Source organism: Sminthopsis crassicaudata, chromosome 2 (genome assembly GCF_048593235.1).
Source record: "Sminthopsis crassicaudata isolate SCR6 chromosome 2, ASM4859323v1, whole genome shotgun sequence".
NCBI classification, from domain to species: Eukaryota; Metazoa; Chordata; class Mammalia; order Dasyuromorphia; family Dasyuridae; genus Sminthopsis; species Sminthopsis crassicaudata.
This window is the reverse complement of record NC_133618.1, coordinates 591,937,759-591,963,071: the sequence shown is the minus strand read 5'-3', so window position 1 is coordinate 591,963,071 and position 25,313 is coordinate 591,937,759. Positions and strand designations below refer to the sequence as shown.

At 31.9% G+C, this 25,313-nt stretch overlaps 1 protein-coding gene across 4 annotated transcripts in view; it reads right to left on the bottom strand.

Moving 5' to 3' along the window:
- The window catches only part of ATRNL1 (attractin like 1), a 1,155,405-nt gene that overhangs the window by 833,983 nt on the left and 296,109 nt on the right, over window positions 1-25,313 (bottom strand). For all 4 annotated transcript variants that reach the window (XM_074295693.1, XM_074295689.1, XM_074295690.1 and 1 more), the window contains one exon: window positions 11,788-11,881. In XM_074295693.1, the coding sequence (XP_074151794.1) occupies window positions 11,788-11,881 (94 nt within the window). The remainder of the gene's footprint in view (window positions 1-11,787; window positions 11,882-25,313) is intronic.

Sequence of the window (25,313 nt, the reverse complement as noted above, 5' to 3'; positions counted from 1 at the left end):
ACTATTCTGTTTGTTATTTCTTTCAGTACAATAGTATTCCATTATAATCATACACCAAAATTTGCTCAGACATTCCTCAATTGATGGGCATCATCTCAATTTCCACTTCTTTATCTTTACTAAATTAACTATAAATATTTTTGTACCTTTTGCTTTTTATTTTATCTCTTTGGAGTAATATTACTGGATCAAAGGGGATTTTATAGTTTTATAGTCCTTTGATGACAGTCCCAAAGTATTCTCCAGAATGATTACACCAATTCATAACTCCACTGACAGTGAATTTTTTTCATTATTTTTTCACATTCCTTCCAGCATTTATCATTATCCTTATTTGTCACACTCACCAGGGGTAATGAGGTGGTACCTCAGAATTAATTTGCATTTCTCTACTCCGTAATTATTTAGAGTATCTTTTATCTGGCATGATCATTTTTATTTCTTCTTTTTAAAAACCACCTATTGATACCCTTTCACCATTTATCAACTGAAGAATGGCTCATATATTTATACTTGAAATATTATTTTGAAGTTATTTAGCTCAGTATTTCTGAAAAATTAGATGTTTATTAAAAAAACTTACTATACATTTTCCCCTCAATTTCCTGCTTTCCTTCAAATTTTGGACATGTTAATTTTGTGTCTTTAAGAATTGGATGCTCTGACATTTGATGCATAAATGTTTAGTATTGATATTATTTAACTGTCTAAGGTACCTTTTAGTAAAAATGTACTTTCCCTGATTATCTCATTTAATTAGGTCTATTTAAAAATCTGGAAAGACTTATACAAACTGATACAAAGGGAATCAAATAGAACAAAAAGCAAGCAAGCACAATGCACATAATAACAACACTATTATATCATGAACAAATGTGAATGACTTCAGCTATACACAGGAATACAATGATTTAAGACAACCCCAAAAGACTCAGGATGAAAAATATTACTAGACTCTATAGAAAGAAATGATGTCATCTGATATAGATCAAAATATAATATTTTTCTTTTCTTTTCTTTCTTTATTCTTTCCTTCCTTCTTACCTTCCTTCCTTTCTTTTAGGTTCATGTTTTCTTATACATAAGGAAATGTTTCATATTAATATTTCATTAGATCTCATACTCCAAAATTTTATTTGACATATTATTTTGAAGTTATTTAGATAGAAATGTCAAAAGATTTTGTATGTTACTGCCTCTGTCATTTCAGCTTCACTCCAATCTGTAATTTCTTAAGTGTAAGAAGTTCCCAAGAAGAAACTATCTCTGCCAATGTAGATCAAAATTATTTCAACTTTAGGGAGTTGCTGGGTCCTGAGATGTTAAGTGATTTGTCCAGATAAAACACCTGTACATATTAGTCATTAATTAATCTGGAAGATCAGGGGGAAATTATTGGTCAAGATAAGCAATAACTAACACATTTGATTATATATGGACTATCCTAGTATGAGGAAGGAAAGTTAAAAAATAATTTATGCTTTCATTAATTTATGGATTATAATACTACAGGTTTCATTCTTTTCCTTAAACTAATATTTTAAGTATTTTCTCCTCATTTAGTCATTAAGCTTTTCAATACATAAATACCTTAAAGAAATGCTATTTTGGAAAATCTTTCCTTTTGGGGATTATGTTAGAACTTGTAAAGCTCTGCAGGACTCTTCTAGGGATTATTTTTCTCCTTCAATGTGTAAGTACATTTTTAGGATCATTATTTTTAAATCTTAGTTCCTATTTGTGCCCACAAATCACAATTTCACATTCAATTCACTGCTTGTAAATACAATTAATCACTACCTTCAAAATGACTAACATAATGAAGTTTGGAGACAAAAAAAAAACTATAAGGAGGAACATATGCTTGGAAATTTTATTTTGTCCTGTTTATTATTAGTAAGAGGAATTTTCTTAACTTTAACTTCACCTAACACTAAATCTGTGACATCACAACTAAGTAAACACTTATTAAGCACCTCTATAATGTGTGTGACACTGCTACATATCTGCTACCATGTAGCTCTATTGTGCTGGAAATACAGAGACCACAGCAAATATATGCTCAATAAACTTTCTATTCACCTAGGTATGCTCATTATTGTATCCTGAGTCTTATTGAAACTCCTTTTCTAGTTCTCAGGGCTTTCCATGATCTGGCACACTTCTTACTTTTGTAGTTTGATTTTATATCACTCTTCCTTTCCTTTATACCGAATTAATGACTACCTTATATCTCAAACCCAACTCATGTATCATCTCCAAGCCAACAAATATTTATTAACTATCCAGGAAACTTTCCCCGTTCCCAATCAGTAATAAGAACTGGGGTAGGGGAGGAATAAAGATTTATATTGTACCTATTCTATACCAATCACTATACGAAGTATTTTACGAATATTCTTATTTAAACCCCCACAATTCTGAGAAATAATTAATGGTACTTTCAAGAATTGAGGCAAACAGGTTAAGTTACTTCCCCAGCATCACATGGCTAGGAAGTGAGCAAGACCAGATGTGAAGTCATATTTTCCTTGATTTCAGGTCTAATACTATCCACTGTACTACCTAATTAGTAGTAGCATCCCTCCCCCACTACCTAGGATCTCATATAACCCTTTGCTCCTCTTTGTCTTAGGGACTTTTCAGGCTTTATTTTGTATTGCTTATGTTACTCTTTCAAGATTGCCAAGGTAAATCCTCTATGGAAGACTTAAAGAAATATGTGGACAAAGTATTATGCAAGAAAAACGTATGGATGGGTGAGAATTTGAAGAAGTACTCATACTAATGAAATCATAGATCGAATGAGGGACTGAAAAATAGTTATATATTTTTCATACCATCTAAAGTTTGAATCTAGTATCTTACTCAGCATATTCAAGGGCTTAATACATGTTTACTAAATTGATTTTTGATTTATCTTTCTCCTCTGATAGGTAGAAAATTAAAATATTTTATGACTTCTATTTTATGACTGTTCTCTCTTTGATTTTACAATCTTTGATTTTATTTTTTTTTCAGTTAAAATGTATATTTTAGAAGTTTTGGTTTTTTTTTTTATTAATAATATGCAATGTTTCACTTTACTATGAAGTGTTGAACCAGAGGCAAGAACATTGAATTTAAATTGTTGATTCAGATGGTCGGAAAAAAAAAATGTAACATGAAAAAAAATAAGTTAAACCACCTGAATTCATGAATGATAAAGAACTACTGTGCAAAGCTGACTCAGCAAACACACACACACACACACACATACAGAATGACAGAAGTTCTAAAATGTAAAGCAAATTTAAGGGCTTAACATCCCATAACGTGAAAATTATATGGAACATGAATGATATTGTGTTACAATATCACCCTGTCATTTAAAAATATATGTATTCATTGAATAATATTCCAAAAACATTTATAAAAACAAGTTGTCTTCCAAACATATAGTTCTACAATCTATTTTTTATGGCTTTTGCAAACAATGGTTTTTCCTCATCACATTTTATTATAAATCTCAACATTTCTAATGGATACTGCAGGGATTTTCTCTACCTGATTAGCATTATCTTATTTCTCCATATCCTACAGCATGGCTTCTGTCCCCAGAACTTTACTGAACCAGCTCCTTCCAAAGTAACTGTGCTCAATGCTTAGCACAGTGCCTCATACAAAGCACATGATTAATAAATATTTACAGACTGATTGACTGATCTGCTGACATCTAAAAACAATAGCTATTTTTTTCTTTCACTTGCTTTCATCTACTTTGAATGATTTCCAGTATCAGACATGGTGGATAATTAATAACTTTTAATTTCTATGTCTTCTTTTCTCTTGAGAAAAGGTACCTAGTATAGTGTAGAAGCAGGAGATGCTGAATTAGGAGACCTGGGTTTGAGTCTTAGATTTCATTTTCTGGGGCCATGGGCAAATCACATTTTCTTACCAAATCTCAGATTGTTCATTTATAAAATGGAAATAATAATGTTTGAGTTTCCTAGTTTCCTATGCTAAAGATACATTAGTTGTTGTCTTTCATTCTTGAAGAAGACCAAAATGATATCACTATGTCAGTCAAGTTAGGAAACTTCAAAAATCCTGAAGTAATATGTGAATGTGACATCCTCATTATTCTGGTAAATTACTGTTCCAATGTGGTATGGTAGAAAACTATTGGCTCTACTATTTATTATCAGATGAGACACTGAGGACAATTAGCCCCTTTAATTCTCAGTTTATCACCTTCAGAATAAAAAGTATCCTTCAACTATCCCTTCAACCTTTAAGTTCTATAAATCTGCACTCACCTGATTCTTTCTTCTTTTCTACTTTAGTCCCTATTATTTATTCATCCTTGATCTTATTTTGATCCTTAAATTGGTATATCCCAATGTTTTATTCTATTCTGTCCTCTCTTCTCTTTATATTCTCTTCACTGGCAAGTTACTTTCATAACTTCAATCATCTATAAACGGCTCCCAATTCTCTATCTAAATCTAACTCCCAATTTCTTCTTATATCTGCAATTTCATTTTTTCAACTACTGCTGGCTATCTCAGCCTTCATGGCTTCCTGGAACTTTACACTACATTTTATCCAAAACCGAACTATTCTTGTTCTATATCCCCTTCTCCCAACTAATCAGTATCTGTTCATAGCACCACCATTCTGCATCCCACCACATAAGAGCATAACCTCAAATTCATTTTTTGACTCTTCCTTCTCCTTTCTCCAAATAAAGTGACAAAACTTGTCATTTCTATTACTTCATGAGCCCTTCCCAGTTGCTCCCTAGTTTAAAGTATTATTTTTCTCATTTAGATTGTTCTGATGGACTCCTAATTGGTCTTACCTTAATTTTTTTTCCTTTCATTAATTCACCCTCCACAATACTGGCTAAGTTTTCTTCCTTATATACTCTTTAAGAAGGTATCTCTGTTCTTCATAAACCTTTCTCTATCCCAACCAAATAAAGCAGAAATTCAAGATCCTTACATTTAAACTTTATATCATATTGATCCAACTTTTTATTTCTTATTTTTATAGTTAGCACTTCTCTGAACCCCAAATTATTTCTTTATTTGCTTGTTTGTTTACAATCCATCTTCCACACTTCCAAGAGAATATAAGATCCTTGAGATAGGGACTATTTTTATTTTATTTGAGTAAAAACACTTAAATTTCTTAGCCTCAGTTTTTTCATCTGCAAAATGGAGATATTAATAGCACCTACTTTTCAGGGTTGTTGGAAACATCAAATGAGATAATGTATATAAAACACTTTGCAAATTATAAAATTTATAAACATAAAGTTCACATATAGGAAGTATTCACAAAATGCATTTTAACTGAATTGATTGTCTTAAAATCACATATTCTACATTACAACTAAACTAAGATTAGATCTCTATTTCTGATTTTTTTCCCAGCCCTCTTTTCTCTGGATCTTTACTCTAGCCCTTTCTTTGTGTTTCGAATAGACATTTCTCCCACAGTCTCAATATATTAATGTTTCTCTGTTTCCTTCAAGATCTGATATTCTCCTTGAGACTTTCTCTGATATCCCTTTTACTGTCATTTATGGAGGTAAAACTAATTTTGCCCTTCTTAAATACATTTATTATGCTTTGCTTGAATCTTTCTTTCCTTCTTATGTCTACTTTTCTTGTATCTCAATTATTTCCATGTTTATCCCTTTACATTAGAATGTAAGTTCTTGAGAGAAGCACCTCGATTATATTTGTCATTGTTTGCAAATACTTCCCACGTAGCTTTACATATTATGGGTGTTTAATCAATGCTTATTGAGTGGTGAAGAAGTTTCATCTGAGTCATATATAGGCTACTAAGTTTGCCCTAGGGCTTTCCGTGGCTTGAGCAAGACAGGATTCACATTTTATCGCCAGTATCCTTCTCCTTCCAAAATGAATCTCAAAGTGCATCAGTGTGTCCCAAGAGGATGTTCAGAGATACACAATCAAAAGTCAGAACTTGGGAGAGGGATTTTAAATGAATTTGTACTTTGTTTCTCAAGTATCACAGTCATTAAACATTCATTTTGTTTGCTAAGTTTTTTTTTTTATTATTTCAGCTCAATTTTGTCTTAATGAGTAAAAACATCATAAATGTAAAGATTTTCATTAGTGCTCCTTCTTTATATATTCAAAATCAATTATTTTTCTTTTCTTTTTTTTTTAAACTAACACATCAAAGAAAGGCCTGACTATATTAAAAGTGGTACTTTTTCCACTACGGTTTTTTGTAATTTTCACTTTGAAATAATATACCTGGTGAAGTCTCTCTGATATCCTAAAATCACTGTCCCTAAAAGAATATGAATGGTATATTTAGTAAATTAAAAATTAAGGGGGAAAGAGTAGTTTTACATCAATGACCATATAATTGGTAAGATTCCTGACAGAAATATAACTTTCTCCTCTCTGAACTGTTCATGAGAATCTTTACTTTAGATTTAATAAATTAGAGATTCAATGCTAAAATGGCTTCCTGAACACACAACAAAAAAAAATCCAAAACATTTTATGGAAAGTTGTAAATATTAAATTAAGAACCTACACATCAATTACACAGAAAATAAATAAGCTTTGGTGCACACAGAAAATCAAAATTAAGTGACTTGCTCAAGATTATCTTCCTGGTTAGGAAGCCTAACTTCCAATCAAATTCTCTATCAACCCTCCCCCTCCATACACATGCACCCCAACCCTTGCAATAGTTCATAGATTACAATTGCAAGGTCAAAACAAGCACAATGTGCTCCATATCCAATAATACGGAGAGAATTTCAGAACTCTCCCCCTTTTTTAATGTTCTTTAAAAGTTCAACCTCTTAAAGAACTTTACTGATAATGAGACTGAATTCATTCTTCTCAATCTTGGCCAATTCCCACCCATTTTACAAGGAATTGAATCTAAGATATGGAAGCCCATTGAATTCTATTCAAGCTGGGATGGAGATAGATCCTTTTGTGTAGAGAGCCAACTTGTTTTGAGTATAGAGATAATTTCTCTCTCCAAGGGTGACATCATGGAACACCTATTTTTATGGAAGATGTATTAACTCATTATCATGAGAGACATCCCCAAAACCATCCTTTTATTAATAACCTATTGATCTTCTTAATATGTAATTACCCATAAACTATGTTTCTCAAACCTTTTTTTACTCATCACAATATCAAATTGTAACTATGTAATCAAAGGGTGGTCTTTAAAAAAAAAAGTTGAGAGTTAATGACTTTTGCTTTTATTAATTGGGGCAACAATCTATTAAACCAGAACATTTGTTATTTAAATTTGCTATTTTGTGGGTATCATGAGTAGTATAAGTACCTCAAAAATATGAATACAGAAATAATACTACTCCCAAAAAGTATAAAATAAAAGGAATCTGCCTTGTAATTCTTTTTGAATTGTTAAGTGTTCTCTTTTGCAGGAGAAAATGAACAATAAAAATCAATCTTTAGTGCCCTCTAGTGGCCTAAGATAATAAGTGGTAGCATAGAAAATGTTATCTAATCACAAAAGTTCAACAGTTTTCTTGTTGATAAATTACAGAGAAAGAGCCAAAAAGCATTCTGTAATTGAATCGGGCATAAAATGTCATGCAGAAATTCATGAATGAGAATAATGATAGTGTTTAAAGCATGATTTTTTTCCCCTCAAAGATCCTTTTATTTCATGGAAACATATTTACCTACTTTCTTTAATAAGCACAGATATATGCAAAAGGCAGTATTAATTTAATTTCCCAAAACAGAACAAATAATATAAGTGTATAATTTCTAAATTTTAGTTATGCATACTACTGGATAAACTTTTTATGACTTGCTGGATGTTAAAAAAAACAAATTGAAACACTTAAAATACTCTATTTTTTATATTTCAATATTAAAGATCTACAAGGTACCTCAGAGAACCTGAAATCCATTAAGATCCATTAAGATTATCACCTTTTCCACAAATAAAAGAACTCAGTCCAGATGAGGTTAAGTAACCTCTCTTATGTTTGGATCTGGCATTTTGTTAAAGTAAGCAAATGATAAAAAATACAAAATAAGTAAATGAGTGTTCAATAACTTTATAGCTTAGAGAGCCATCTGGGCTCCTACAGTAAGATCACTAGCAGTGTAAGTTCACCCTGCCTGTTATGCCCCCACCCTCTACTCCAAGGAATACCTACAAGTGAAACTCAAAAGTTCATCTCCTGTAATGTGATTATCTGGTTCTCTCTTGCAATATTGAGTTACTTCCTGGTCTTCTATGGGAATAAAAATGCTCAACCACATGGAATAGATATTTCTTATATGATGGATATCCAAAAATACCCGAGTCACCTTGTACCTTACTTACCATACATTTCCACAAGGAAGTGAGGGAGTGGGGTGGGAAAGACTGAGAGGCTGAATCTATATCCTCTATATGCTGTGGCTAAGTAAACTTTATTTTTTAACTGCTGAATGACCTGTGGATGTCTCATTTTATTCCAACACAAAAGCTAAATAGATAGAGGATTGGCCTGAATCAAATGACTTATCCAGGGCAGCACAGCCAGTATATGTCAGAAACATTCAATCTTCTGTCTACCATGCCAAAAAAAGAACTTATCTAAAGTTATACATTCAGAAAGTGGTCTCTGAAGTATAAATCAAATCGAGGGCCTTCTTGATTCTGTGTCTAAAGCTCTATCCATTATACCATATTGCCTCTCAAGGTATCAAACAGTTGACAAAGTTGAGAATGGAACCAAGGCCTAATCTAAATATTGTCTCTTCTGATTCTGTGCAACACTTTATATAGTAGCTAGTTGATTCTAACAGGGAGGGGATGGTTTCACTTTAACAACTGAGTTGTTAAGTGTTAACATTCAATAGCATTGTATTAGTATTAATAATAGTATCGGGTTTTTTGTATTATAAACAATCACAAATAAACAAGAAGGCCAAAAAAAATGACGTTTCTCATTTTTCATTACCAAGGCATCTAGAACCAATTTTTCACTTATTTTTTCTTTTTTTCAATGTTTCACTTAAAATAAAAATATATTTTTTAAAAAATCCTATATTCACTTATTCTTATAAATCTGTATTTATAACCTTAGAAACTAATGATAGAAATCTAATGTTCATCTATATCTCAAAAAATAAAAAATCACATAACAAAAAGAGCCAAAATTCACATAAGTAGTGCTATCCTTTTCATTTTCTCCAAACATCTTTGGTCTTCAGTTTGCTGCTTAAAAATATAGAGTATTAATATTAAATATTATAAAGGCTATTCAAGTGTTGGATATGTCTTCAAATCCCAGTTCTACTACTTCTTTCCTATGAAACCATGGATAAGGCAATCAGGCCTCAGTTTCCTCATCTGTAAAAGGTACTGAATGACATTTGAGTATCCATGCAGTATATGATCCAAGTCATTTTCAGAAATAAACCAAACTAAAATCATACTACTTATGGTTAGCAGCCTATGTTGAACCAAAATAAGTTGAACAAACAGTTGAGGTATTGATTTAAACTGTTTTCTAAAGATTATCAGAACTATGTCTTTAAAATTTTAATAATATTAATTGCATTTTAAAACTTTTATTACATTTTGATTTGCATAGAAATTATTTAATCTATGGATAAAAAAATTAATACAAAACAATAAATAGTAGGACTGATATCTTTAATTCTAACTGAAAGAAATATTTTTAAAAAGTCACTTCACATAATATTAAGGTAAAAGAAATACAGGCAGCTGGGTAAAGGCAATTTAAAATAAAGGACAAAATACAACTAATCAATAAATAGTAAAGAATAAACTGAGAGTCAACTAAGGTAAAATCCAAATTGCTAAAATAGTGGCCATATGTAAATTGAATAAAGATATAAATGAGAAAAATATAAAGAGCCAGTTAATGAATCAATAGGATTATCTTAAAGCAAGGATTCTTAACTTTTTTTTTTGTTACACATGATTTGGCAGTGTGGTGAAGCTTAATAGTATTGTAGTTACTGTCTAGGAAAAGTCAAATTTCAATTAGAATTAGTAAAAATAAATATCCATTTTTTTCCATCCAAGTTTATAGTTTCACTGAAATGTTACTGCAGATTTTTGACCTCAAGTTAAGAAATTCTGTTCCAAAGGAACTTCAAATTAACAAAAGACTAGGTAGAAAGTTTAAAATGATGAAAGATGTTTTTATAAGTTTTATATGAAGGAACAGATATTTCACATTTCAACTACTACCATGATATAAAAGCAAAGAAGAAAATTAAGAAAGAAAAATATAATTTTTTTCTCACACTTACATGGTATTTTAAGGCTGGTAAAGCACTTTACTTATGTAATCTAAATTTCAAGTCTAGTCCAGCAAGTTTTTATTATGTGGAAAATTACTATGGTAAATAGTGGAGATGTGAGGGCAACCTCTCCCCCAAAAAACAAAAACAAAAAATCCATGGGGCTTTTATGTAAGTGGATAATTTCTAGAGGTAGGAGAGAGTTCAAACAAGGATTTGGAAGGAAAAAGGCTTCAATTAGATTTCATAACTTGACTGATTAAATGAATAAAAAATATTTATCAAGGACTTACTATATGCTAACTAAGCTTTGTGTTAAGCACTGAGGACACAAATGCAAAAGTAAATAAAAGGACTGATTATGGTTTGAGTGAGTAAAACAATTCACATAGATAGCCAGAGACTGGTACTTTTAGAGAAAGAAAGTTACTGGGACAGAAAATGAGACTTCAACAAAATAGACTGATCTATCCCATTTGTTTGTTGTTTTCCACAAAGCAAAATTTCATTAAATAGCATAGCAAAATGAGGGAGATTAGTATCCACCTCCACCCAGGCAAATAACACAAAGGCACAATCACCTTTAAATAAGGACATCACAGCAGAGAGAGGCACATATAGGGAATATGCATGGTCAAGGAAATCTTGTGCCAGTAAACACCAGCTGCCATGTTAAGTCATGCTCCTTAAGACATGCATTCCACCACAGATATAATCAAAGCAGTGGCACAGAAACCACAACTAGAATTCCAAGATTGAAGAAGAACGCATTTGCTAGTCTGGATTGAAAGTAAAGTTAGTGATGAAAAGTAATGTTCAATGCATTTGGAAAGATAGCTTGAAATCATATTGTTCAAGACTTTAAACATCACGCTAAAGACTGAATTTCACTGACATGCAATAAAGGAACCACTGAGGGCTCTATCATGATGGTAAAGCTATTGGTGATGCCATATTACACCAAGTGCAGGGCCTGGAATTTAAAAGACTTAGCTTCAAGACACTGACTATCTGTGTGATCTTGGGCAAATCACTTTAACTGTCTGCTTTATTTTCCTCAGTTGTAAAGCAAACATTATAATAGCATCTATTTCTCACTTTGGGAGAAAGTGTGGAGAAGGTAAAGGATTAAAGATAAGTTTCAACTAAGAAGCTATGTAGTAGTTCAGATGACAACTAATAATTAGGGTGGTGGCCATGTAAATGAAGAGATAAACATTGAAGTGAATGATGTACACATAAGACTTGACAAGTTATTGTACGCTAGGGAAGCGTGAGAGAGAAGAGCTAAAGAAAACTCCAATATTTCAAACTGAGATAATTAGAAAGTTGATGCTGCATTAGGTTGCTTTCAACAAAAATTAAGTACAAATGTAAGAGAAGGTAATTTTGTTAAAGAGCAAACTAAGGCTCTTAAAAAATTAAATTGATTCTATTAAAAATGTATCAATAAAATTTCCAAATATATGTCATTTATACTTACAACTGGCACTGATCTCCTTTTATTCCTTTAGTTGTGCAGAAACATTTTCCTGTGTGCATATGACAAATATTTGCATGACCACTGCATGTACAAGCTAGAAAGAAAGAGAGAAAGAGAGAGAGATTTATTAAAAAATTTACATTGCAGAATATGTAGTTATGGTAACAATGTTTTAGTTATGTAAGAATGAACATTATCTATGGCATTATGGTAAAAAGTAACTAATACTCAAAAATTGCATATTAATTCATGGCTGTTATTAAATAGCTTTACCTATTTTGGAATTGCTACAGTCTTAGTTAATATTTAAGTTATTCTACAAGTTGTATATTTGTAAAATTTGCATCAATTTCCCCTTTAAACCAAACACTGATTTCCCAAATGTTCCCAAATTTTCAAATAACATTCATTATGCAAAGGATATAAATATAGATGTGTGTATATGTGTTCCTTGTTATGGTCTCCTATTACATGACCAGACTTTAGCAGGCCAGTATATACAAGGATCAATGAATGAATCAATCAAACATTTTATTAAAAGTACTTTGCAAAATGCAAGGGGCAATCAGGTGGCACAGCAGATAGAATGTAAGGCCTGTAGTCGGAAAGACTCCTCTTCATGAGTTCAAATCCATCCTCAGATATTTACTGTGTTTCTCTGGGTAAATCACTTAAGCCTGTTTGCTTATTTCCTCATTTAAAACACGAACTGGAGAAGGGATAAGCAAACCACTCCAGAATCTTTGCCAAGAAAACCCCAAATGGGATCATAAAGAGTAGGACACAACTGAAAAATGACTCAATAGTAACAATTGGCAAAAGGAATGGTTCTCTCAGTAGAATGTGAGCTTCTTTAAAGAATGTACTTTAATTTTGCTTTTCTTTGTGTAATGATTATTTAGAGTAGTGTCTGACACATAGTAAATGATTAATAAATGTTTGTTGACTAACAGGAAATATGAACCGATTTTTAAGCAATCTTAAAAATCTCAACAAATTCTCCAATTGTCAGGTATAATTTTATAGACACTACTGACAAAAAGACAAGTAAAATTAGCCTACAATAACTGTCATTTAAATAGAAATGATATTGAGTCTAAAATAATGATGATGATGATAACGATGATGACAAATAAGATTGATAAGAGGACTTAAGCAAAGCTGCCAAAATGTTATTCTTAGAAGCATGGTTTTACAACATCATTCAACAACTCAAGAGCATTAAATGACTCTCTATCACCTTTACCATAAACTACAAATTCCTCATTTTGAGATTTAAAACCCTTCATAATCTGGCTTGAGCTCTTTGTAAGGAACAAAGAGAAGTCTAATTTTTTTTCCTGGATATTAGAGTGAAGAATGAAGAATAATGTGTGATAAAACTGGAAATGTAGAGAAAGATGCTAAGTTTAGCTTTAAATCATATACAGCACTTTAAATGGGAGAATTCATTGTTTTATGCTAGCGATAACAAGAAAACCCTAGAGTCGATTAAGAGGATGCCAAGATATCAAGGAAATACCCTGTTTTTCGAGAACTAATGCATAGAAAACAGGCTGTGCAAGAGTCTGGCATAACAACAACCTATTGTACTCATCCTCTGGAGATTCTCATTCTCTGGAAAAATGTATTGTTTTGACCAGCACCAGCTGTTCTCTGAGAGATTTTTTTCTATTAATTGATAACTATTTAGATTTGTTGGAACTTCCTTATTCTCAGAGATCTGGGATCCAGAAAGAGTTATCATGCTGCAACAGAAAGCTATCAATCATCTTTCCTGATGACATGAACAACTCCCATATTTGTAACTGCTAAGTGAATTAAATTAGGGGCTGCAATCCTGCTCTTGCCATGCCAACTCTAGTTCTATTCCCTACTGAATGATCACATAGCTCAATGACTCTAAAGATTTAAAACAATCCACAAAGGATTAGGAACTGTTCCCACAGGACCCAAGAACTCCTATATTGTCTCAAAAATAACTGCATAGATGATCTTGTCATAAGAACTGTTTACTTAAAGTCTAAAAAACTGTGTTTTGAGTTTTCATATGTAAAAGCCCTAGCTGTACCACAAGCCACAAACCTTCTTTAGGAAGACGTCAGTTTGCAAACGTGTTTTCCTTATACTGAAATTAATTAAGCTTCTGTTTGATTACTGTCTCTCCTGCCTCCAGTCTACTTTGTTCAATTTGGCCATTCACTACTTGTTAGACCAGTCCTGTTCTGTTTAAAAGAAAAACAAAGTTAAATGTGTGCTTTAGGAAGCAGCTGGATGGAAGGTACATTGGAGAGAGGGAAAGACTTGAGTCATGGAGACCAATTAGTCTGACATAGAAATTATCCAGGTAAAAGGTGAAAAAGGTCTGAAGTGGGATAATGATTCTTTCTATAGGTGTAGGGATTTTTTAGGGATATTATAGATAGAAAATCAATGCAATTTGTCAATTAAATGGTTATGTGGGGTGAGTGAGAATGAGCCTTCATGGATAACAACAAAGTTATTGACCCGGGTGAACAGAGAGATGATGGTATCTTCAACAATGACAGAACTCAGAAAAGGAATGAATTTGTGGTATTGGTGCTCAAAGGAGATAAAATAAGTAGATTTCTAGATCTGAAAGTTTTCTTCTATCCAAAAATTTAAGGAAAGCTATGTTGGAGTCAGCTTGAGAAAGGCTCCAAAAGTCAAACTAAGAAATTTATATTTTAAACTAGAGGCAATACAGAACCACCAGTTATTATTGACTGGTGATTCATTTTAACACATATGCATTTAAGGAAAATTACTTTATGAGCTTTGTGGAACATGGATTATAATGGATTGAATTTCAGGAGATAGATCAGTCCCAGGATATATCATCTGTGGATTCTTTACATACAAATGGTAATTTGTGAAGCTGATGAAGTTACCAATTATAAGAGGACAGAGAAAAGAAAAGAGGGCCCTGGAATGAGCCTTAAAAATATCCACAATCAATGGTATGATATGGATGATAAGCCAATAAAAGGGAAAGAGTAAGACTAATCAAGACAGATTAGAGGAGAACCATAAAATAGCATCATAAAAACCCATAAAAGAGGGAGTATTCAGTAAGAGAGAATACTAAGTAGGACCAAAGACATTAGAAAGCTCAAGAAGTTCCTTGATCAGGAATTGGGAAAGAGAGGAAGACAGTGAGTCAGATATGAATTTTTTTAGAAAATGAGAAATAATGATTTAAGGGATCATAGATAATCACCATAATCTCTAAAGGATGAAAAATTTTAATCATAAAAAAATTCAAAGGATGATAAATTGTTGAGTGATGGGGTCAAAGAAAGAACTTGGAATCCCAACTTTCCTCCAAGACCACTGAGGCAAAAATTAAAAGTGCAAAGAGAATTACCAAGGTCATCATCAGGTGAAACCAGATTGCAATGAGAACATATAGAAGTATGAGAGAAAGTGGTGAAAGAGGAAAAAATATAGATCCCAAATTATTGTACAGGTAACATAAGCTGCCTCTGGCATCCACAAAATTCCCTCTGATAGGATTTTTGAACAAGGCAGCTAGGTGGTACAGTTAGTTGATAGAGGATTAGTTCTGGAGTCAAAAAGACTCATCTTCCTGAGTTCAAACCTGGCCTCAGATGTTTAGGCAAGTCCCTTAACCCTATTTCTCTTAGTTCTTCCATCTCTAAAATGAATTGGAGAAAAAATGGAAATTCCTATTTGTCAAGAAAATCCCAGACATGGCCATGAAGAGGCAAGACAGGACTGAAAACAACTGAACAACAATGACAAGGTCTTTTGAATAGAAAAAAAACTATTTCAGCAAAACTATATCTATAGATCTACAAAGACAAAGGAGGGAGTAGTAATTCCAAGCACCACTTCTAATTACTTTATCCATGTTTTGTTTTGGTTTTTAACTACTCTTTTTTCCTGCTGCAACATCTACTATCAATTTGATATTTCCACCTGAGTAAATCAGAGACACATAAAATTCAACAAATCCCAAAATGAACCCATTCTTTTACTAAAGAATATCATTCTACCACCTTATTTAATACCTGCAATCTATTCCCAATGCCTAGAATCCTCTCATTCCTCATGGAATTGAAGTTTTTCTTCATGAAGATTTTCCTGGTTTCCTGTTGGTATATATATATACTTACTTTATATACACTTTACTTACATTATATATACTTTATATTGACTTGTCTTTATAAATGTATTCTCTCAGCAGAGAGTAAGATATAAGTTCTGTGAAACTAAATTATCCTTTGTTGTCTTTTTATGTTCAGTGTGGTTACATAGTTGATATTGAATGAATTAATTAACAAGGTATTTATTAAGAACTTAACTATGTGCAAAGTACTGAGGATACAAATAGAAAAGACAATCCCTCTTCTCTCAAGGTGCCCACATGGACATATGTGGAAGCTTTTAGCTGCAAGTTAGATGGAAGGTGCCATTATCCTTGGGTATTGCTTCTCCTCTGTTACAATTTCTACTTATAAAATCCTATTGCTGATGTGGAACTGTGTAAAAGTACCAAAGTCTTTGATTGCAAGAACTGTGTACATTAAATCTTTAGTAGACAGGACTTTAGCACCTCTCTCCACAGGGACTATTTCCCAGATTGATGCCTGAGTGTACCAGACTGGTACTGGTCCTGGGCTATCTTCATCTGGGTTTGAGGGGAGATAGTGATCAAGGTGATAGTGATAGTCTGATTTGTCTGGCCATGCTTCCTTTCATCTGTCACTTGGAGTTCTCTTCTGTTTTAATTAGATTGGCATAGGTTTTCATGAATTGTTTGCTTAAATATACTTTTGTTTTTGTATACTCAGTGCCTAACATAATGGATTGCATATATGGAAGATGCTTAAGAAATGTTTTATGATTGATCAAATGTTAAATAAAATACACTGTAGCAAAACTAATTAAAACAGTATCGGCATCAGAAATTATACTTGACTTCTATACTGAGAGAAGGAAAAGATTTAATTTTGTTTTTTTTTCTTTTCACACTCACTGTTTTGGCTCACAAATCTCAAGATACATTTAGGGACACAGCAAAGAGTCCATGAATCAGAAAGCCTATAAAATGGAGAAAAATGGGAAAATGAAACTGGGAAAAAATTGTATTGAGACAAGGTTGTGGAGAGCCTTGAATTCTAGCTGAATCAATCTGCAATTTAGACTGCAATCATTTGAAACCATTGGGGACATAATGAAAACCATTTTCAAAAGTGATATCTGAAAACAGGTACAATACAAATCAGAGGAGGGAGGGAATAGAGTCAAGGAGCCAATTCTATTATATTATAATGTTATAATTGGGCTCATGTAATACTGTAAATCAGTTGAAGGCCAAGCTATAATGGCAATGGATTAGAAAAGGGCAAGATTCAGGTCTGTAGAATGGGAATCTGCTTCTCTTCCCAAGTCCTCTGGTTAGTATCCCTTTTCGTTCAAGTATTTTTGTCTGAAGATTTTTCTTTATTAAAAAATTATATTTTAATAAATTTTGGTATCTTTTTTTTCGAATTGTATTTCTTCCTTTTATCTCTTATTCTTTTTTCCCCTCCCAGAAAGTCATCCCTTAAAAGGGATTTTTTAAAAGAGGAAGGGAACAAAAACAATTAACACATCTAAAAGCATCTAACATATATCCAAGTACTTCTACTTCTGTAAAGTTATAGAATGAGATGTCTTCTCACAGCTCTTCACTGGGGCCAAATTTATTTATTATAATTTTGCAACATTTTTTTTCTTTTTCTAAGGTGCATTTGCATTGCTGTAGTCATTATTTATATTATTTTCTCAGCTCTGTTTATTTTACTTTGCATTAAATATAGTAATCTATTACATTCATGTATCATTAATGTGTTAAAAATCTCTCTTTGAGGCAGCCAGATGTCACAATGAATTAAGCACTGGCTCCGAAGTCAGGAGAACCTGCGTTCAAATCCAGCCTCTGACCCTAGGCAAGTCACTTAACCCCAAATGCCTCACAAAAAACTACCCCCCAAAATATATCACACTCTGCACCTTAACGTCATCACCTCTCTAATAGATAAAAAGCTTTATCATCAATCTTATGAACTTTTAGATGATCACTGTGTTAATCATAGTTCTTTTTTTTTAATTTTTATAATTATAACTTTTTTTGACAGTACATATGCACAGGTAATTTTTTTTTACAACATTATCCCTTGAACTCCCTTCTGTTCCAAATTTTTCCCCTTCTTCCCTCCACCCCCTCCCCTAGATGGCAGGCATTCCCATACATATTAAATATCTTATAGTATATCCTAGGTACAATATATATGTACAGAACTGAATTTTGTTGTTGTTGTTGCAAAGGAAGAATTGTATTCAGAAGGTAAAAATAATCTGGGAAGAAAAACAACAACAAAAAAAATGCTCACAGTTTACATTCATTTCCCAGTGTTCCTTTTCTGGATGTAGCTGATTCTGTCCATCATTGATCAATTGATATTGTTTAATCATAGTTCTTATTTTCTTCAAAATCCTTTATTTTTACAATACTGTCACTTTGTAAATCTTTCTGGTTTTGTTCATGTCATTCCACATTAGTTGTCAATATTATTTAGTTTTATGATATTGATGATTTTGTAGCTAATATTCAAGATATATCTTCTCAATAACATTTTGTAAAAACTAATTACAGTAAACTAAATGATTGATAGTCTATAATATACCTAATGGATCTCATGAGGACAGTATCAGGAAAACTCTAAACAATTCTCAGGAAAAAAAAAAATCAGTCAGTTGGCCTCTGGGAACTCAACTTGCCAATGAAGAGAAGGGTAAGGAATAAGTGTTTTATATAATATCTAATAAATGTTGTCTCATTTAGTTTTTACTACCTACTGTGAGTGTTTAATATTAGTGTTATGACTTTTCCAGGGTCACATAGGTAGTATTTGAAGTCACATTTGAACTTAGATCTTCCTAACTTTCAGCTCTGGGGTATTTCCAGTATGTTAACCCTATTTATAGTGGGAGTATAAGAAAGGAAAGGAAGACCAGAAAGGAAGACATACAAGGCAAATCTTAAGCTTTTCTCAAAAACTTACTTCTATTTGGTGAAGCATCTCTAAATGAAATGGAAACAATTAGTAAGAATATTGCTGAGCCTCTGTTCTGGGAGGGAAAAAAAAAAAACTACCTACTAAAACCATAGACAATATTCATTTGTTTAGAAGATCAACACTATTGATTAATAATGAATGCTGCTTTAAAAGCATAAATCTATAAATGAAAAACCATAAATTGCTATTTTAAAAGTTAAAATTACAAAAGCTATTTTGAATGTAAAAAGTCACAATTAATCCTGTACTTGAAATTTATTTCAATATTCATGCTTCTGGGCTATATTTATAGCAATATAACCATTATTAAATTTTCTTTCAATACTGACAACTTTATTTAGCAGTAGTAAGAATTATTAATAATAATAACTAGCATTTATATAACACATTAAGTTTGGCAAAACACTTTACATATGTGAAAATGAAATCATTTTATCCTTACAACTACCCTATGAGACTGGTACTATTATATCCTTTCTATAGGTATAAAAACTAAAGCTAAGGGAGATTCTATAACTTGCCAGAGATAACAGGGCTAGTGTTTGAGGCAGCATTTGAACTCAGATATCTCTGATACCACATTCAGCTTTTATACACTCTGGCAATTAGCTGCCTATTTTGTATGTTACTAATTTTCAGTTTTATAACATTTCATAACTTATCTTAAGAAAAGAATCATAAAGATAATTTTCATTACTAATAATAGCTTTTAAAATATTCACCAATTTCCATTATTACATGTTTCAGTAAGATTCATTTGTTAATTTCTAACACCAAAACATTGAAACCATTATGTATTAATTAAAGCAACCTAATTTAAACATTTGCTGTTTCAATTTTTGAAAATTAGCTGTTCACAATTACATTGTTTATGCTCAAAGTTCAGTGACAAAAATCTGGTTTTCATTCATATGATGAGGCATCAAATCAAATAAATAAAAAGCATGTTAAAAGTTTTATTAATCTTTAAGGAAATTCTATTATTGATACTTAAAATTCTGAAGTTTCTCTTTAGTTTAATACTTTGTATTTTTGACATTTGAAAAATAGATTCAAAATGTATTCCCTGTTGCCATTTTTACTGTTCTTTAGAATCCTTTTAACTGCTCAATTTGATCAAAATAAACTAACTATTAAAGGTGACATCATAAATGAAATCACAACAGTTATTTTTTGCTAATAATTAGTTTTTTTAAAGCACAGTGAAAGCTGGACATGCCTTAACTCCATTAAGGTCAAGGTTGAAGATTAAAATGATTTCACTCATTAAGAAAAAAAATATATATATTAAAGATTGAATAAAGGCTTAGCATATTGTTAAGAATCTCACAAACACATGAAACTTATCATTAAGGAGCCATTTGAGAGACTGTGTTTTGTTCAAGTGCATCACTATTGCTAGAAAAACAACATGATCCATTGGTGAGGGATTAATTATTTCATCTTAAAATGTTAACGACAACACATTTGTGTGCCTTGAAATTAACTGCTTCAAAAGTAAAATTTGTATTTTAATAATATGATTAATAATTTTTATCTTTTAGTTGTTTAGATTGAAAAGCTTAAGTAATTTACTAATTATAATACGCTTTGCTAATTATTTCATGTATACATGCTTTATCTTCTCAAGTAGACTATAAATGTTTTATAAGCAAGTATGGATGATATCTTACACTATTTAGTATAACCAGAGCATCCTGCATGGATAAGCACTGAATAAACATGTATGGATTTATTTATCTCTCTAATTCTATTATTAGAAACATGTACATGAACTATTTCTGATGCTTTTGCCTCATAACAGATTGGCAACCTCAAAAAAAATTTGCTGGCCAACTCGTCAATTACTCACTTACTTGTACATAACTGATGAATAAAATTATACTTTAAATTTACCAAATAGTGTATTATAATTTTCTCCCAACAATTCCATGTATTTGATATAATACATGAAGTTTTATTTGGTCTTCCAAATAGTTGGTCTAATATCATAAGAATGATAACAATAATAGACATTGATATATAGATTTAGATTTAAGGTTTTCAATTTTTATATGCATAAATTTTCCTATTGTCAGTATGACAACTTTGTAATGTATAAACTATAACATTTGTCATTTTGTACATAAAAAACAAGATAATCTGTGAGAAAAAGGAACTTAACTCATATCTCTCTTATTACAGAATCACTGAGCTAGAAATGGAAAGGATATTGTTGATCATATATTGCAAAGCCAATTTATAGTCAAATAAAGTCAAGGGAAGTTAAATGATTTGCCCACGGCCATACACAGAATGTCTGAAGTGGTCAAGGAATCTAAATGCTCCTGATTCCAGGTCTAGCTCTCTCAACAAACCAAGTTGCGTCTAAGTTCTTGCAATGCCACCAGCATGAGTCATTAGTGCATTAATGTAGACATGAATGGTTCTATGCAAGGTACAGACAAAGATACAAAGAAAAATTAAACAGTCCCTGAATTTCAATTTACCAAGTGGTACAAAAGATATACCATGAACACAAAACCCCATACTCAGGGAAAATAACAATACCGACAATATACCTATTTCTTCATGACATATAAATTGCCCAGTTGATCCTCACAATACTCTTCAGAAGCAGATAATGAAAGTATTTTCATACTCATTTTATATATGAGAAATTCAGAGAATCAAAGTGACTTGCTGATGTCATATGGTGACAAAAGTAGGAACTTAAAATCAGACCATCTGATTCTTTATATACAGTACCATTTCTGAGTAAAATATAAAGCAAATTTTGAAATTATTATGATGCAAAAGAAGGTACAAAAGAAAAAGGAAATTCAGAGAACTAATTTATTTCTGGCTAATGTGGTAAAGGGAGACTTCTGGGAGAAGATAGAATTCAGCCTGAGACTGCAAATTGTCAACCATTTGTCAGTCAGAAAGGAAAAGATATGCGTAGACATAGGATCAATTAGGGAAGTAAGGCCTAATTCCACTTGGACAACATTCATTAAGCAGAAAGGTGCAATGGGTTCAAATATGAAGAAAAAATTTAGCAAACAGTTGAAAATTTTTGGAAGTTGGAATATGTTAAATAAACTTAGCTAGCACACTTCAGTGTGCTATCTGCATATATCTATACATATCATAAATATAAAAGGATTTGAAGATATTTACATTAGAATTACCAATTGAGAAAATAGTTATGCTAACAGATCTTTTTCTTCCAATCAATGTAGCATATGTGACAGCCTTACTTAGAAATGTGGAGGGTAGTGAATCAGAAAAGCTGCTTCATATTGAAAGTACTCTGTGGAAACACATCCATTCAAAATAGTAGCTAATGATCTTCTACAAATGTGTTTGCTTTTTCTCTAGTAAACAGGATAAAAGTACTTCAAAGCAAAGGCACTTAGTGAAAAAAGCAAGGAGATTTTCAACAAACCATCTCCCTTTACATTTATAGCAGTCTCATAGCTTCCCATATATATAAACATTATCAGTTGGAGAGTAACCATATATAGAAGTCATAAGAGTGGCCTATATACAAAGAATAAATATGGTTGGGCAACTTTCCCTCCTGATAACTACAGGATCCCTGAGGCTTGCTGGTGATTTCATCTTATTGTTCTCACTGGTAATATTTCTCACTGGTTGTGCTGTCTTATTGGTCAAGAAATAAGACACAGGATCTGTTCTCCTGGCATCTCTCCTAGGTGCACTCCCTTATTTGGCTCTGCTAATCCTGTTGGTCTGAATAAACAGGTTACTTGGCTATCATCAACATTTCTTCTGAGACTATCTCTTCAAAGCTAAAAAAAATAATAAAGTCAGCTTCTATCAACTAGAAGTTGTGCACAGTTCTTGATCTATCTAGGGCATATTCTTGATAATGGAAAGCTGACAACTTTTTCATTTTTAATTAAAGCCACCATTGCCCAATGACAAGAGTAAAGCAGAATAGGATAGTCACAGCTTTCCCAAAAGCTACGAAACTAATGATTTGACTACTATAAGAAAGAAATAGAAAGGTCAAAGGCATAAGCATTGTATGCATAAAAAAAGGACAGGTGGAAGGTAGCTTGAGTGAATAATTGTATAATATATTATGTATGGTCTTGTTTGGGGCCAGCTAAATATAGTAAAGTGGGTAAATTTGCAACAAGGTGAGAACTTGCTAATCCTGGCAACTGAAGCCCAGATGCCTTTGATACCTGAAACATGAGTAGGAAAGAAAAAATATTAAAAATAGGGATTTGTAGAATTCTTTTGCAATTAAAATCCATATTCAAGGATATCATTAATCTTCTGACTGAATATCAGAATTTTATAAGACATAGTTAAAAACAAAAAGAAAAAAATTATTTCAACATGTGTCTTTTCTTCTTATCCTGGCTAGTTTTCTTTGTATAAGGCTTTGTTTTTATGTAACAAAATTATAATTTTTAATTTAATAATTTTCCCCATATAGCAACTAATCAAGAAAATTTTCTCCTATCTATATCTGCATGAATTATAAATTTTCTATTTTTCACCGTCACTTTTTATACATAGTTTACCTATGTTTTAAATTGTCTGGTGCATGTTGTTTCCCCAGTAGTAGGTAAACTTGAAGGCAGAAGCTATTTTTTGTCTTTTTCCTCTAGTCTAACATTAACCCTTGCTGCATAAATGAATAGATATCTAAATCCATTTAGAATTTGTTGTGGAACTTAGTGCAAAGTATTGGTCTAAATATCCATTTTTTTCTTCAACAAATTCTGTTTAATGATAAGTTACTTTTGTAATGATGTTTGTTCTGGTATTCACTAAATATTAGACTATTATTTATTTATGCATATTTCATTTTAATCCATTTTACAATTGTGTTCATTCTTTGAGAACTTCTTAATGAAAAGAATGAGAAAGAACAAAGTAAGCACATAATAGTAGGCATAGTGTTTCATAGACCTAGTCCTATATGACTTTCAGTAGATCAGCTGCCAAATTCAAATACATAAAGCACAAAGCTAACTATGTCATATTCCCTACCCAGTAGCAATCTTTAATGACTCTGTGTGTCCTCTAAAATAAAATGCAAACGTATTCCGTAGTTTTTCATTTAAAGTCCAATTCAATCTAGATCTTATCTCAATTCCAGTTTATGTATTCCTGACATATTCTTCACATAGGCTCTTCCATCTTCTACTTTTCTGCTTTGAATAAATGGTCCCCTATGCCTGAATGTATTCCATCTTCCCCTATTCCTCACAGAATCGATCACTAGCTTTCTTCCAAGCTTTTTTTCTCGATCCTACATGGGACATTTTAAGTTCCAGGCTCCCTGGAGCCTCAGAATCAGCCGGGAGTCAGGATAAGCAAAAATACTTGGTCTTTAGGGGAAGAAGTGTAGGGGACAGACAAACTGCCACAAGCAATCCACCAACCTCCCTTCTTTTCATTCTCCTTCAAAGTGACTCGGGGTTGTCTCACTCCACCTCCTAATCCCTCCTAGGATTATCTGTAGATAGAGCCAGCATGGAATAGTGAGAAAGGCCATTTTTCCAAGCATATGCTAATAGAGTTATTGTCCAATAGATAATTAGCCTTAAGTGCCTGGTTGTCTGATTTCAATGTACCTATTCAGTTTCAGCCCTTTACAGGATATGATCTGGTCCTCTTGAATAATATATTGATCCAATCCCTAATAAGACAAAGGATTTTATGGTTTATCAAATCAGAAAAGAATCAGAGTAGGATGTTCCCAAATGGTTCAAGAAAGAGATAAGAATTATGATAACAAAAATTGAAACCTGCTTAAGCTGAAATAATATAATATGAAAATATAACAGATTCAGAGGAGAATTTTCTCAACCTTTTAAAGAATAATTTTTTAAAAAATTTTGCTGTTGTATGGATTAAATAAGATGACATAAAGTGCTTAACATAGTATTTGGTAAACAAAAGGCACTATATAAAGGCTTACTCCCTTCCCCACTTTAGTATTAATATGACAAAGTATTTTCAAAAACTGAAAAAGAAAACACTCATCCAAACTCCATTTAGGAGATAAATATAGGGCAATTTTTCTGTACTATGGTACTATTAAGCTCAGGAAAAAAAAGGAGAAAATAAGGAAAACTCCAGACCGATATTATTAATGTGGAAAATATAAAATATTTAAAGCAAATCCAGTCAGAGAGACTACAAAAACTTATCAAAGAAATCATTCATTATGACCAAGTTAGATTCATACCACAGATTCAGGGATAGTTTTATGTTAGGAAAAATTGAACATTTACTATTAATTAGAAAAACATTATAAATCATGTAATTATTACAATAGATACAGAAAAGGCATTGACTAAATACAAAACTCATTAATGCTTATAAAAAAGAAAAGAAAAACAATAGTACAGAGTATAGGCATAGAAGGGCCTCTTTAAGATTATA